The 13,971-nt window shown below is 57.6% G+C and overlaps 3 protein-coding genes and 1 long non-coding RNA gene across 8 annotated transcripts in view; 1 reads left to right on the plus strand and 3 right to left on the minus strand.

Annotated features, from left to right (window-relative positions):
* The window catches only part of DLG4 (discs, large homolog 4 (Drosophila)), a 30,306-nt gene extending 29,093 nt beyond the window's left edge, over positions 1-1,213 (minus strand). For both annotated transcript variants that reach the window (XM_011958480.1, XM_011958479.1), the window contains exons 1-3: positions 1,195-1,213; positions 905-1,003; positions 602-642 (exon numbers count right to left, since the gene is read on the minus strand). In XM_011958480.1, the coding sequence (XP_011813870.1) occupies positions 602-642; positions 905-1,003; positions 1,195-1,213 (159 nt within the window). The remainder of the gene's footprint in view (positions 1-601; positions 643-904; positions 1,004-1,194) is intronic.
* A 560-nt stretch (positions 1,214-1,773) lies between these two features.
* Positions 1,774-7,916, plus strand: ACADVL (acyl-CoA dehydrogenase, very long chain). Of its 2 annotated transcripts, XM_011958477.1 has the most exons (20): positions 1,774-2,416; positions 2,493-2,568; positions 2,841-2,906; positions 2,990-3,062; positions 3,148-3,212; positions 3,306-3,440; positions 3,891-4,035; positions 4,307-4,436; positions 4,534-4,659; positions 5,022-5,220; positions 5,487-5,591; positions 6,312-6,398; positions 6,481-6,543; positions 6,633-6,734; positions 6,808-6,905; positions 6,983-7,055; positions 7,142-7,214; positions 7,298-7,370; positions 7,465-7,540; positions 7,612-7,916. In XM_011958477.1, the coding sequence occupies exons 1-20, from the start codon at positions 2,355-2,357 to the stop codon at positions 7,750-7,752; spliced, it is 1,968 nt and encodes a 655-aa protein (XP_011813867.1). In that variant the 5' UTR covers positions 1,774-2,354; the 3' UTR covers positions 7,753-7,916. The 2 variants fall into 2 exon arrangements, with proteins under 2 accessions (XP_011813867.1, XP_011813868.1); XM_011958478.1 differs by lacking the exon at positions 2,841-2,906.
* LOC105523587 lies at positions 6,200-7,186 on the minus strand. Its single transcript, XR_001003628.1, has 2 exons — positions 6,958-7,186; positions 6,200-6,727 (listed from the first exon to the last, which is right to left on the minus strand). It is a non-coding gene; the product is annotated as an uncharacterized LOC105523587 (long non-coding RNA).
* A 75-nt stretch (positions 7,917-7,991) lies between the features above and the next one.
* Positions 7,992-13,971, minus strand: part of DVL2 (dishevelled segment polarity protein 2) — a 9,110-nt gene continuing 3,130 nt past the window's right edge. Inside the window, exons 2-15 of one of the 3 annotated variants that reach the window (XM_011958476.1) lie at positions 13,443-13,512; positions 12,998-13,143; positions 12,758-12,849; positions 12,520-12,655; positions 12,301-12,391; positions 12,088-12,157; positions 11,786-11,925; positions 11,621-11,697; positions 10,634-10,701; positions 10,309-10,437; positions 10,058-10,189; positions 9,744-9,923; positions 9,069-9,287; positions 7,992-8,961 (exon numbers count right to left, since the gene is read on the minus strand). In XM_011958476.1, the coding sequence (XP_011813866.1) occupies positions 8,513-8,961; positions 9,069-9,287; positions 9,744-9,923; positions 10,058-10,189; positions 10,309-10,437; positions 10,634-10,701; positions 11,621-11,697; positions 11,786-11,925; positions 12,088-12,157; positions 12,301-12,391; positions 12,520-12,655; positions 12,758-12,849; positions 12,998-13,143; positions 13,443-13,512 (1,999 nt within the window). In that variant the 3' untranslated portion in view covers positions 7,992-8,512. Of the gene's footprint in view, positions 8,962-9,068; positions 9,288-9,743; positions 9,924-10,057; positions 10,229-10,308; positions 10,438-10,633; positions 10,702-11,620; positions 11,698-11,785; positions 11,926-12,087; positions 12,158-12,300; positions 12,392-12,519; positions 12,656-12,728; positions 12,868-12,997; positions 13,144-13,442; positions 13,513-13,971 lie in introns of all 3 variants that reach the window. The other 2 variants (XM_011958475.1, XM_011958474.1) reach the window with 2 other exon arrangements.

Raw genomic sequence — 13,971 nt, forward strand, 5'->3', positions numbered from 1 at the left:
GAGGAAGCAGGGGGAGGGAGGGAGGGAGCTAGGAGCCAGAATGGGGGGGTGCCTTGGCAGAGTTAACTCCTTCCGTGCTGGCAGGAACCCGGATAATGGGAAAGGAGATAGAAGCAGAAGCACAGAGGCCCTGAGGCAAACATGGAGACCTGGCCAGCCACCAGCGATGACAGCAAAGACGATGAGGCTGGATTTCATTTCTTAGAGAAGGAAGCACCTATAGTTGGGCTGGGAGCACCCATGGTTATTTGAATACAGGAGGAAGGCCACGGCAGGCGGTAGGGGGTCAGGTATGAGGGAGGGGCTGCAGGAGGCAATCCCTGGGGGCCTAGTTCTCCCTCACGTTTCTCAGGGGGAAACCTAAAAAGCCTTAGACTCTTTAGTGCCTGAAATTGAGGCAGCCAAAGAACAGGAGGAAGAAAGGGAGAGGGGGTACAGGACCACAGAGAGTGCATTCTGGGTGCCCCAAGTCCCTGGGTCGCCGACTCAGTCTTTTGTCAGCAGGGCCCCCAAGTTTCCATGTAATATTAGCAATATTTGCCTCACCCCTCCAGCCCTGCCTGCCCCTCAGGAAGTAAGGCGCTTGCCCCCACCTCCTTACCTGACTCTCTGAGAGGGAAGCCTCATAATAGTCCAGGATGTCTGTCACAGAACAGAACTGAATTACCTCCCCATCCCAGGCCTCTCCAGACACACCACCCCTGTCATCACCGCTGCTGTCTGGCTGGCAAGGGAGGAGCCCTTTCAGCCAAGGCTGGTCCACACTCATGGAGGACACCGTAGGCATGACCCTGCATGGGGCTCCAGCTTGGACCAAATGATTTCCAGGCTCCCAAACAGCCCCCGAAGTTCGGTAATGGACGGCTCTTGGAGGCCCAGGTCCCTCAGAAAACGGGCTACTCACCCAACAAGGCCTGGAAGAGGTCGCTATGCAGCACTGTGAGGAGGGGGGGTGCCCACCGCAGCAGTGGGGGTGCCAGGAGCCAGAGGGCTGACCTGGGAGCTAGTGCGATGCAAGGAGAATTGGGACAGGGAAGAGGCCAACACAGGAAGACGAACACACTGTCACTTCATCTCCCCAGCCTGTGCCCTTCACCCCAAGCCCTATGGAAAGATTCGGGGAGAAGGATCCCTGAGCCCCAGCCCCCCACTTCAATCCCAGACCTCCCCTCCACAAGGACCCCTGTTTTTCACCTCTTGGTCTCTGGGACATCTCTCTCTTCTCTCACTTTAATCTCCCTAATCCTCCAGGATTGGAGTTGAGCTGCTTCTCCCCACTAAATTCCAGCTGTGAGTAAAGTAGGCCATCTCTGAACCGACCAGCTGTCCCATTCCCCCAGGTCCCAGGGCACCAGCGCCGCCACCATCTTGCTCCACACACCCTGGCCCCCTCTCCCCATAGGCAGGCAGAACGTAGCCACACTCTCCTGAGAAACCAGCAAAGAGGGCCTCCTCACAGAGGGCTCCAGCAGCTCAAAAAGAAGCTGACCCCACCTCTCTCTCCTCCGGGGCCTCCTCTCACCCCAGTGAGAATCGCAGAAAGAGAGGTAGAAATTGTTTGGAACTTCCTGACCTAGGGCTAGAGAAGTTGGGGTTTCACGGGTAAGAGGCAGGAGAATTCCTGCAGTTCCTCTCAGGCCCGGGAGGAATCCATCTGCCTGGGCACATGGTCTCTGGAAGTAACAGAGAGCAGACACAGAAGGGAACGTTCAGGAAGGTCTCAGAGGCTTTATTAAGGGAAGCGCAATGAACCTGGCCGGGCCTCCCTACTGGGAAACTGTAGCTGTTTCAAGAGTTAGTGAAATGGCTTATGTCTCAGAAGAATACACTTAGGGCACTCACACCCTAGCTTGGGTGCCCCCCCCACCCGCCACCATGCCCTCCCTTTTGTGTTGGCCGAGACAGATTTCATAAGGAACCTTAGAGTCTGTCTTTCGGTGCCTCTACCTCTGCCATCTACCTTACACTTCTCTTTCCCTACTTCTCTCTTCTAACCCCACCGGAGAAGCTCTCCCTTCAGTCCACCTCCATCCCTCTGGCTGCAGTGACTTAAGCCCCTTCCTCTTCTGTCCCATCCTATCCCATCACCCCGTCGGAGGACTAGACTCTAGTTCGGACGGGCGGGATTAAGGAGTTTGGGGGAGACTAGAGACGCTTGGAGATCCCCCTAGGTCAGCGGAACGCAGGGCCGGGCTCCAGGGAACTACAGCTCCCAGCATGCCCCAGGGCCCGCAACCGCCGCCGCCCGGTGCACTCTGGACGATGAGTCAGGGCTAGGAGCCCCAGGACTTGGGCGTACAGGACGCCAGAGCTGGGTCAGCGCTCCGTCCAGCGACGCCCAGAGACACTCGGAGATGCAGGCGGCTCGGATAGCCCAGAGCTTGGGGCGGCAGCTGCTGAGGCTCGGGGGCGGAAGGTGTGTGTGTGGACAAGAGGGACGGGGGGCAGCGGCCCTGGGCACCGGGCCAGGACTGAACCCCCACTCCCCACAGCTCGCGGCCCACGGCGCTCCTGGGGCAGCCCCGGCCTGGCCCTGCCCGGCGACCCTATGCCGGAGGTGCCGCTCAGGTAAGTCGCGGCAGCCTTGGCAAGGGGGTGTGGGAGCAGCGGTCCGCTTAGGCGCCCGCCTCCCGCCGTCGGCAGGGGTCTCCCTCTTGGTGCTAGGTACCTGCCCACGGCTCTGTCGCCGAAAGCAGGGGAAAGGGCAATCCAGGGTGCCCTAGGGCGAAACTAGGGGAAAGGTCACCGCTTCGCGCCGCCTCCCCGCGTCGTCTCGCCTGTGCTCCCCTTGGCACAGCGGAAGTCCCTTCCCTGGACTTGCTAACCATCTCTTTTCCCAGGTGGCTCTGGACAAGTCAGATGCCCACCTCTCTGACGCTCTGAACAAGGAAAAACCGGCCAAAGCGGTAGGTACCCCCGAGGCCAGGTGGACCTTAGCCGGAGACACTCACCCCAACCAGAGTCCTGAAACTCGCCTCTCTCTGCCCAGGAATCTAAGTCCTTTGCTGTGGCGATGTTCAAAGGCCAGCTCACCACAGATCAGGTGTTCCCATACCCGTCCGGTAAGGGAAGGGGTAATCAGAGCTGGGTGGGGCCAGGGTGGTTTCCCCTGCCAGCCTGGCCTGACCAGCCTGTCCCCCACCCCAGTGCTCAACCAAGAGCAGACAGAGTTTCTTAAAGAGCTGGTGGAGCCCGTGTCCCGTTTCTTCGAGGTAAGGACTGACTCGGGGCTTGGTCCCTGGTGGGGTAGATGGAGATGTTAAGCTCAAAAGGAGCCTGGATGTGGGATCCTGTGCCTTCCCCAGGAAGTGAACGATCCTGCCAAGAATGACACTCTGGAGATGGTGGAGGAGACCACTTTGCAGGGCCTCAAGGAGCTGGGGGCCTTCGGTCTGCAAGTGCCCAGTGAGCTGGGTGGTGTGGGCCTTTGCAACACCCAGGTGAGGGCACCCCATCGCCACATCCCAGTATCTCATACTCCAGCTTGGCAGACTCGGCTCCTTTGCCATCTCTAGGGTCAAGGTCTCTTCTAAGCATCTGCCCTGGGTGCCTGTGGGATGGATGTTAACTCTCCAAACATAACACAATTTACATGCAGTCCCCTAGGGCTGAACCATGGGCCTCACCCTGGTTCCCAAGTCCTTACAGCTCTCTTAAGTTGGGGATTGCCTAACAATAGACTAGTAGCAAGTCGTCCTCCTACCTAGACCTCAGACAGACCAGCATTCTCTTCTGTGCCCTTTGCACGCCCCACTTCCTTTCCACACACGGGGGATGGCCCAGGTCAGGCACTGCCCTAGGTCAGGAACTGCCCTGCTGCCCACACTCTCCTGTTAAGGTCAGGTCCCTCTGCAGCCAGTGACAGCCCCAGATCCCTGCTTCCCCTCCAGTACGCCCGTTTGGTGGAGATCGTGGGCATGCATGACCTTGCCGTGGGCATTACCCTGGGGGCCCATCAGAGCATCGGTTTCAAAGGCATCCTACTCTTTGGAACGAAGGCCCAGAAAGAAAAATACCTCCCCAAACTGGCATCTGGTGAGGCAACCCTAGGAGACCCAGGGATTGGGGGGTATACTGAGCCTGGCACAGATTAGGCCACTTGGCACTTAGATTACCAGATGGCTGGGCATTTCGGTCGGGGGAGGATTCTGGGGAGGCATCACGGTGTGCTGGTTGGGACATGCAAAAGAAAACTGGATACTCCCAGGTGTTAAAGGGGAACTGCCTGCTGGAGGGATGGAGAAGTGGGCCGAGGGGACTTTGAAGCTCATCAGAACTTGGGGTAAAGGAGCTCTCTCCCCAACAGGGGAAACTTTGGCCGCTTTCTGTCTAACCGAGCCCTCAAGCGGGTCAGATGCAGCCTCCATCCGAACGTGTGCTGTGCCCAGCCCCTGTGGAAAATACTACACCCTCAATGGAAGCAAGCTTTGGATCAGGCAATCTGCCTCCCATTTCTCCCCTTCTCCTCCGCCCAATTCCAGGCCCCGCTGCTCCCCATCCTCCATGCCCTGAATGTCCCTCATTCCTCCACAGTAATGGGGGCCTGGCAGACATCTTCACAGTCTTTGCCAAGACACCAGTTACAGATCCAGCCACGGGGGCCGTGAAGGAGAAGATCACAGCTTTTGTGGTGGAGAGGGGCTTCGGGGGTGTTACCCAGTGAGTGAATTTGGGTTGGGAGAGCTTAGGACTGAGGGGCAGGACTGGGTTCCTGGGCAGATGGCTGTTGCAAGTCACCCGGGGATGTGTGCAAAAGCCAAAGCAGGTGGACTGAATGTGGCCTTTGGGACGAATATGTATGCAACTGAGCTAAAGTTTTGGCTCCAGCAACCAAGTCCAACACAAAATAGGACATAGCCAGGCCTCCTTAGCCTTCAGGGCCTGGGGGTAAGTGTTGGCTGTAGCCTCTAATAGTCTAGGAGTTGTAATTCCTCCCTAGTGCATAAAGAGCGAAGGAGCAGTTTTTCCCCACTGACAACCTGTTGAACACACCTCTGCTTTCCCACGCTGCCCTGACACAGTGGGCCCCCTGAGAAGAAGATGGGCATCAAGGCTTCAAACACAGCAGAGGTGTTTTTTGATGGAGTACGGGTGCCATCGGAGAATGTGCTGGGTGAGGTTGGGAGTGGCTTCAAAGTCGCCATGCACATCCTCAACAATGGAAGGTTTGGCATGGCTGCGGCCCTGGCAGGCACCATGAGAGGAATCATCACTAAGGCGGTGAGTACCCTGCCCGAGTCCCCAGGTAACCCGAACAGTAGTCTCACAGTCCCCCTTGCCATGTGTCCCTGATCACTTGCAGGCACTCCCTACACCAGAAACTCCTCCCCTACCAGCAGCCGCAGACTTGTTAGCTTAGGTCTCCATCTAGCGTAGACTGAACTCTGCTTGTATGCAAAGCCCATCCCTGTGGCGCAGGCCCAGCCCCTCTAGGGAGACTGTAGAACCACACTGAACCACAGTGGGATACATGGACCCTCTTCCAGGTAGATTATGCCACTAATCGTATCCAGTTTGGGGAGAAAATTCACAACTTTGGGCTGATCCAGGAGAAGCTGGCCCGGATGGTTACGCTGCAGTATGTAACTGAGGTGAGGGCCTCCCAAGCCCCTCTTCCCTGGAGCCCTGGGGCTTTCTTCCCAGTTGGGTCAGACTACAACCCCCAGCAGCACCTGGGGCAGTGGGTCTCCAGCTTTACACCAATGCCCTAGGGGATGCGGGGAGGCATAGTCAGCTCAGCTTCTGCCGAAGGGAGAGCGCAACGATGTTCTGCTCAGGTGCCTGCCAGCAGTACCAGAAGTTAATTCTACCCCATCCCTTACGTCCACCCCTTTTAAGAAAACAAATACCGGCCGGGCGCTGTGGCTCACGCCTGTAATCCCAGCACTGTGGGAGGCCGAGGCGGGTGGATCACAAGGTCAGGAGATCGAGACCATCCTGGCTAACATGGTGAAACTCTGTCTCTACTAAAAATACAAAAAATTAGCCGGGCGTGGTGGCAGGCGCCTGTAGTCCCAGCTACTCGGGAGGCTGAGGCAGGAGAATGGCGCGAACCCAAGAGGTGGAGCTGGCAGTGAGCTGAGATTGTGCCACTGCACTCCAGCCTGGGCGACAGAGCGAGACTCCGGAAAAAAAAAAACAAACAAATACCTGGAAGCGCCTGATGAACTGACCCAGAACAACTATTTGCCTGACCTAGGCCTGACCTAACAAGCTAGGTCATCCCTAATCTTGGAGATCTGGGTGATGAACCCAAGTCTGACAAAGCCCTTTGCAATTTTCCTTCCCATGTCCCAACCATGCAACCTCAGTCCATGGCTTACATGGTGAGTGCTAACATGGACCAGGGATTCACGGACTTCCAGATAGAGGCCGCCATCAGCAAAATCTTTGGCTCGGTGAGGTCCCAGGCATGCTGGGAGGGAGTCCAGTTTGGGAGCTCAGCTCCCAAAACCAGTCTCATCTGTTCTTTGTCCCTAGGAGGCAGCCTGGAAGGTGACAGATGAATGCATCCAAATCATGGGGGGTATGGGCTTCATGAAGGTACAGGACGGTCTTCTGAGCCTCGGTTGGGCCAGGGGTGGGTAGGCACATCTCAGCAGGGGCATATAATTTGTGTGGCCCTGTGCTAGGAACCTGGAGTAGAGCGTGTGCTCCGAGATCTTCGCATCTTCCGGATCTTTGAGGGGACAAATGACATCCTTCGGCTGTTTGTGGCTCTGCAGGGCTGTATGGTAAGAGGGAGAATTGGGTGGGGGTAGAGGTGGGGAGGACAGTGAGTCCTGACTGGACCCTCTTCCCCCATAGGACAAAGGAAAGGAGCTCTCTGGGCTTGGCAGTGCTCTAAAGAATCCCTTTGGGAATGCTGGCCTCCTACTAGGAGAGGCAGGCAAACAGCTAAGGCGGTAGGCTTAGGGTCAGGGCCAGGGGAGGGCAGGGCGGTGTATGACAACTAACCAGTCATTCTCCCTCTTCCTCTCAGGCGGGCAGGGCTGGGCAGCGGCCTGAGTCTCAGTGGAATTGTCCACCCGGAGTTGAGTCGGAGCGGTGAGCTGGTAAGTGGCCAGGGGTCCAGGAGAGCCTGCGTCAGGGACTGTAGCTGACGGCCCCTCTGAGCCCTGCACTCTCCCCATCTCTTCAGGCAGTACAGGCTCTGGAGCAGTTTGCCACTGTGGTGGAGGCCAAGTTGATAAAACACAAGAAGGGGATTGTCAGTGAGTGAGCCCTACACCCTTCCACCCCTCCCTTTCCTCTCCTTGAGACTAATGCCCCCACCCCCACCCCACCTACCCGGCAGATGAACAGTTTCTGCTGCAGCGGCTGGCAGACGGGGCCATCGACCTCTACGCCATGGTGGTGGTTCTCTCGAGGTGAGGAGGCAGGTGGGGAATGCCTGAGCCGCAGGGGGCCTGGGCCTGGATCCCAGCCGACCCAGATTTATTTTCATCTCCTGCTTCCTGCCAGGGCCTCAAGATCCCTGAGTGAGGGCCACCCCACGGCCCAGCATGAGAAAATGCTCTGTGACACCTGGTGTATCGAGGTGAGACTCGGGGCTGCCAGGCTCAGGTGAGGGCTACAGGTGCAGGCCCAACCCTCCTTCCCTCTCCCCAGGCTGCAGCCCGGATCCGAGAGGGCATGGCCGCCCTGCAGTCTGACCCCCAGCAGCATGAGCTCTACCGCAACTTCAAAAGCATCTCCAAGGCCTTGGTGGAGCGGGGTGGTGTGGTCACCAGCAACCCACTTGGCTTCTGAATACTCCCGGCCAGGGTCTGGCCTGGTTATGTGCCTTCCCTCAAGCCAAAGCCCCTCTCCTTAGGGCCCTGGTTTGTCCCGAAGGGGGCCTAGTATTCCCAGGACTGTGCCTGCTCTCAAGAGCACTTACTGCCTCGCAAATAATAAAAATTTCTAACCAGTCATGCTTTGCTCCTGTGTGTCCATTCTTTCCCTCTGCTGCCTGCGTCCCTCCCAAAGAAAGGAGCCAGAGGCGTGGGGATTTTGCCTCTATTGCTTTATTTGGTGTTTTATACAAGTGACTAAAATAAATAGAGTAACAAAGGCAGCTACATGGCCCAAATCTCCCAGCTTCCTCAGGCTGCTGTCTAGAGTGCCTAACCCCAGGGTACCACTGACCACCCCCAAATCTGCACAGGGCAGGGCTATGGGTAACTGGAGGAGGAGGTCACATTCTGGGGTTAGAAGGGGCCCCACGGACGGGAATTCTTCATATAAAAGAGAAAATGCCTATTTTAAAAGTCCCAAAAATGTAAGAAACTATTTTAACCCCCAAAAAGGCTTATAAAAAAAAACAAAGTTAAAAATCATCAAAGGTCCCTTGTCTACCCGAGGGAAGGGGGAGGAACCAGGCACTGCTGGTGAGAGTCACAGTGGCCACAATCTCCTATATGGCAGCAGCTGGTAGGCTGAGCCCAGGCACCGTAAGAGCAAGCGCATGATGGCCAGGGCACCCAGTCACACACCAGGAGCGCCAGGCCAAGCCTGGCCCCACAGTGGGCTACATAACATCCACAAAGAACTCACTGGGATTGCCCATGGCCATGTGGAAGCTTTGGCGGCTGGCTGTCAGTTCTGGCGGCACAGAGCCCAGGTCTCTGACTGGAGGGGCCCCCGGAGGCTGCACTGCTGGAGGGACTGGAGGTGGGGGTGGGGGCATCATGACCACCATCATGGGGTTGTAGGGGAGGGCCATGCCAGGGGGTGGTCCATAGGGATGGAGCCCCGAGTGGGCTCGGAGATTAGGGGCACCCCCAGTTGAGCCTCTGGATGGAGGAGGGCCCCCATCGCCAGTCCCACTTGGTTCCCCACCCCGCCGAAGGCTGCCCCCTCGGCTGGAGGGCTCGGACTCACTGCCACTGCCGGACTTGGACTCGGGGGCCCGCTCCTCAGGCCTCCCTGTGCGCCCTGCCCCCCCATCACTCCGTGTCGACCCACTGCTCCGGCTGCCTGTGGAGGGAGGGGAGGGGCAACTGAGTCCTCACCTAGGCTCCTCCCTGGCTCCCCTCTGATCCACCCTCAGACCCTGGCTGTACAGGTATGTGGGCATGACTTACCCTCACTGTGCTGGCTGCTGGCACTGCCCCCACCAAAGGTATAAGATGAAAGTTCATGGTAGGGTGGGGGCTGCGGGCTGTAGGGGTGTGGGGCCGGGTATTGGTAGGAGAAAGTGGGCAGCAAGGGCCAGGGGGTGGCCCCCGGCAGAGGAGCCAGGGTATCCTGGTCCGAAGCCCCACTGGAGCCATCGTTGTCATTGAGAGACAGGTTGACTAGGTCTGGAAAGCAAGGGAAGCGAGGAAGAAATCACTGCTTCAAGACGCTAAGGCCCCAAGACATGGAACGGAGAGGAACTGGGAAGTTCTCCCAGACCCACCCACGATGGGGCTCAAAACAGGGGTTCACAAGGGTCTCTGACAGGAAACTTCCATCTACTTCTGCCATGAGGGCCAGGGCACGGCCAGGGCCACCACTAGCCCACGTCTTTGTGGGACTCAGGAGGAGGTGCACCTTCCCCCGGTGGACACAGTCCTGCACCTGGCGCGTGGCTTGTCCAGCAGCGCATGGGTGGACGTCAGCCCCCATCCTCCGCCAATGCAGGACCTAGTGCGGGACACACGCTGCTCGACCATCCATGGTGGCCCTGGCTGCGGTTTCTGGGCTGGGTTTAGGGTTGGAGAGGCAGAATAAGGCAGGCAAAGCCACACTCCCAGAGTTGGGGCAGAGGGACTCACAGCTCTCACAGCCACCACTGAGGTCTCCAAAGACGTAATAGCACTGCTCAGAGAAGGTGATCTTGTTGACGGTGTGTCGGATCAGGCCCGCTTTGAGCAGCCCGCTGGCATACTTGCGGGCCTCCCTCCGCTCAGGAAAGCCCTCCACGTGATGGTAGAGCCAGTCAACCACATCCGAGCCTGGGAGCATCCACAGTGGAAAAAGGCCTCAGGTTCTCCTTCCAACTCCTGCTCTCGCCTCTGCCTGTGCCACTCCCAGCTTTGGCTGCCTCCTCCTCCCCTTCCCCAGCCACCTGCCCAGGACCCAGCCGTACCCAGAAAGGCATTAGGGATGGTGATCTTGAGCCACATGCGGTCCCGGACTTCCAGTCCAGACTCTGGAGCTGCCATGGCCTTGGTCACCGATGCCATGTCCGTATGGATGGAGAGACCCCGGCCCTCACAGCCTGGCAGAGGAGACCACAGGGAATCAGAGTCAGGGATCACTCCCACAAAGGCAATGAGTCAGACCACTGCAGGACAGCCTTCTGCTGGGAGGGTGGGATGCGGTGGGCTGGTGGCTCACCATCAGGCAAAGAGGATCCAGATGTAATGGTGCTCATGGAGGAGGAGCCCGGATAGGCTGGGAAGGTGCCAGTCAGAGCCGCAGAGTGGGACACCCAGGCAGCAGGGTCAATTGGCTGGATGGGCTCATCTGGGACAAAGATGGCACCAAAATGACCCATTCTCAGTCCCCAAAAGCCAGCCCAGTCCCTCCCTGACTCAGCCTCCTGTTCCACCTCTGCCTGGACCCTCCTCCCACCCATTCCCCATGACCAGAGAGGTCCAGCCCCAGCCTCCTGGCCGGCCCCCACCCCCAACTTCAGGTCCCCTCCCTGAGTGTCACTCACTTCGAGGGAGAGTGAAATAGGCCTGAGGAGAGGGATCCCAGCACTTGGCCACAGTCAGCACAATGGGGCTATGGGGAAGAGAAGTCCAGTCAAGGGTGCAGGGGAAGAGGAGGCCTCAGGAGGGTGGGGGCCTGAAGCCAGGATGGATTAGGAGACACAAAGAGAGGGAGAGGCAAGCACATGGCGGCTGGGCTAGAGAAGGTGAGGGTGGAAGGCACCACAATGCGGATGCCTCATCAACATGGAAAACTCTTCCAAACATACTGCCAAATGAGACAAGAGAGCACACGCTGTGCGATTCCACTCACAGGAAGACCAAAAGCAGGTAAAATGCAACCGTGGTGTTCAAGGATACATGCAAGAGTGGTAACCATCGAGTGAGGCAAAGCTTTTCTCTGTTATGGTGATAGCCAAAGAAGTCAGGAGAGCGACCACCCGCGGGGGAGGGAGGCATCTGGGAGCAGGAAGGGACATCTGGGGAGGAGGTGCTAGAATATCAGCAATCTCCTATTTGATGGTCTAGGTGGCAGTGACATGGATATTCACTCTAGTATTATTTGATACGTCATGCATTTGTTTCACGTACTTTGAACGTTATGTCCTAGCACTTTTTTTTTTTTTTTGAGACGGAGTCTCGTTCTGTCGCCCAGGTTGGAGTGCAGCGGTGTGATCTCGCTTCACTGCAACCTCTGCCCCCTGGGGTTCAAGTGATTCTTCTGTCTCAGCCTCCTCACTAGCTGGGACTACAGGTGTGCGCCACCACCCCCACTTAATTTTTGTATTTTTAGTAGAGACAGGGTTTCACCATGTTGGTCAGGCTGGTCTCAAACTCCTGACCTCTGGCGATCCACCCAACTCGGCCTCCCAAGGTGCTGGGATTATAGGCATGAGCCACCGCGCCTTACTACTTATTAAAATTGCAAAACAAAACATGAAAAAGAAAAAAAAAAAGAGGACTGAGGACCTGCAACCTGCTCGGCAACTCACCCAGGCTTGTGCACGATGTCCCTCAGCACCCGCACGGCGTCGTCATTGCTCATGTTCTCAAAGTTCATGTCATTCACCTGGAAGCAGGGGAAGCGGGTCAGAGGCATGGTGGGAGACGCTGAGGGCTCCCGTGCAGGACAGCTCGGTGGCCATACCCCAGCACACCTGCAAAAGCATGTCCCCTGGCTCAATGCGCCCGTCGGCCGCCACAGCCCCACCCTTCATGATGGAGCCAATGTAGATGCCTCCGTCTCCCCGCTCATTGCTTTGGCCCACAATGGAGATACCCAGGAAGTTGTACTTCTCTGTGGAGAGAGGCCATGTGAGGAGAGGAGGCCCCCGCCACAGGACCCCCAGAACCCTAGAGAGAGAGGCCATGTGAGGAGAGGATCCCCAGCTGCAGGAGGACCCCTGGAACCCTAGAGACCAGGCCCTCCCCACGCCCTAGCCACAGGCTCTCCCCATACCCATGTTTAGCGTGACTGTGATGATATTGAGAGACATGGTGGAATCTGTGACGCTGCTGAAGGACGATGTCTGTGGTGGGAAAAGAAGGAGCTAGAGTGCCCTTCAATAACCCAGGGTCAACCCTGGGGTGCTGCCAGTGTCCAGGCACCACCCAAACCAAAGCCTATGCCCCACCTTCTCCCAGCACCAGCCTTCCCGTGGGAACCCCTCACCCTCTCCAGGCGGGGTGGCCGCTGCTTCCTCCGCCGTCGGTGGCGCTTAAGGAGGCGGGAGGCACTGCTCTGCTCTGTGGAGCTGCTGAACCTGCCAGGAGGTTGGAAGGAGAGCAAACGTAGGCCAAAGTGGTCATGGGGTCAAGAGAAAGAACGAGGATTGACTGGAGGAGAAGAAACGGGGCTGGGCGCGCTGCGGAGAGCTGTGCGGAGCCACACCTGCTCATGGTGTCCTCCTCGTCCGAGTCCCCCAGGCTGGTACTCTCCAGCTCACTGGTCATGAGGGTAGAGGAGCTCTCATATCCGGCCAGGTGGCGCTCCAGCCTTGAGGGGCCACCAGTCCTGTGGCCCCCAGCTGCATATGGACAGGAAGCTCAGGAACCAAGCTTCCCCCTGCTCACCCCACCAAGGCTGGGGTCTGGCCCAGCCCTTCCCGGCCCCCAGGCCTGCCCCTCACCGCCATGCTCACTGCTGTCTCTCCTGCGAGGCCGCTCCCGTCTCAGTGACACTACTGACTCGGTTTCTGTCTCAGGCTCCAGATTCTCACGGCTGCTGGACACATTAGGGCTGGACAGGCAGAGATGGTTTCCAATCCACATCAGGAGAACAGGGTTCCGGATCCTAGGCGTACCCTACCAAAAGGCCTGGGTTCCCTCCTCACCTCCCTCCCCCGCAGTCAACAATCAGAAGGACTCACTGAAAGGATGGAGGCCTTGAGTCCCCAATGCCGCTGGTCCTCTCGGGTGGCAAAGGGGGTAAAGGTGGGGCTGGAGGTGCCAGTTCTGCCCGAGGCTCGTGGGCTGGAGGAGCCATCTCCGGTTGGGGATTATCTGAGGACACCAGCTAGAAGGGTGCAAACAATAAACAGTGGCTCACCTGGGAGTCGGGGTGTGACAGGTTGCAGTAAGTGAAAGAATGAGAAACGGTCTCAGAGAGCTGGAGAAAAGCAAAATAACCTAGCAAGTATTAGAGACTCCAGAAGGAGAAGGCTGAGGGCCTCTCGCTGGCTCTCCAAACAGATAGGAGGTAAAGAGCCAGGGCTGCTAATACCTGGCCTGGGAGAGGGCTACAGAAACAGACTGAGGCCTGGGGAAGCTTGGCAATGCAGAGGGGACCCAGCCCTCGGCGCCTGCACCTCTTACCCAGGATACCACCCTTCCGTTGAAGCAGGGGAGGCGGGCGTTATCATCTGAAATTTCTTCCTTCACCACTCTGCCAAGAGACAAGGTGGAGGTCAGTGAGCTGGACCAACCACCCCCAACCCCACCCCCATCAAAGTTCCTCCCAATCTTCACCTGGCTCCAGGATGCCGACTTTCTCCTGCCCTGTTCAGGTCTTCTCTTCCATTGAAAGAACTCACTCTGACACCTAAATCTCCAAACTCAATCCCCTTTCCTTATTTCTCCTCTCCGTAACACACCCTCAGGGGCGTAGTGCTGTTCCAAAGACTTCCTTGAGTTTGATTCAAACCTCTCAGTACAATTTCAAAGGCAATCCCCTATGCTGATGCAGCTGCCTAAGATACCTATCTAACGAGACTGGCAGGTAGCCTCCTCTCAACCCCATCCCTGTTCCTTACAAACCTTCCAAAAAGGCCGGGCACGGTGGCTCACGCCTGTAATGCTAGCACTTTGGGAGGCTGAGGTGGGCGGATCACCTGAGGTCAGGAGT

The sequence above is a fragment of the Colobus angolensis genome, unplaced genomic scaffold (assembly GCF_000951035.1).
Source record: "Colobus angolensis palliatus isolate OR3802 unplaced genomic scaffold, Cang.pa_1.0 Scaffold47, whole genome shotgun sequence".
In the NCBI taxonomy this organism is placed as follows: Eukaryota; Metazoa; Chordata; class Mammalia; order Primates; family Cercopithecidae; genus Colobus; species Colobus angolensis.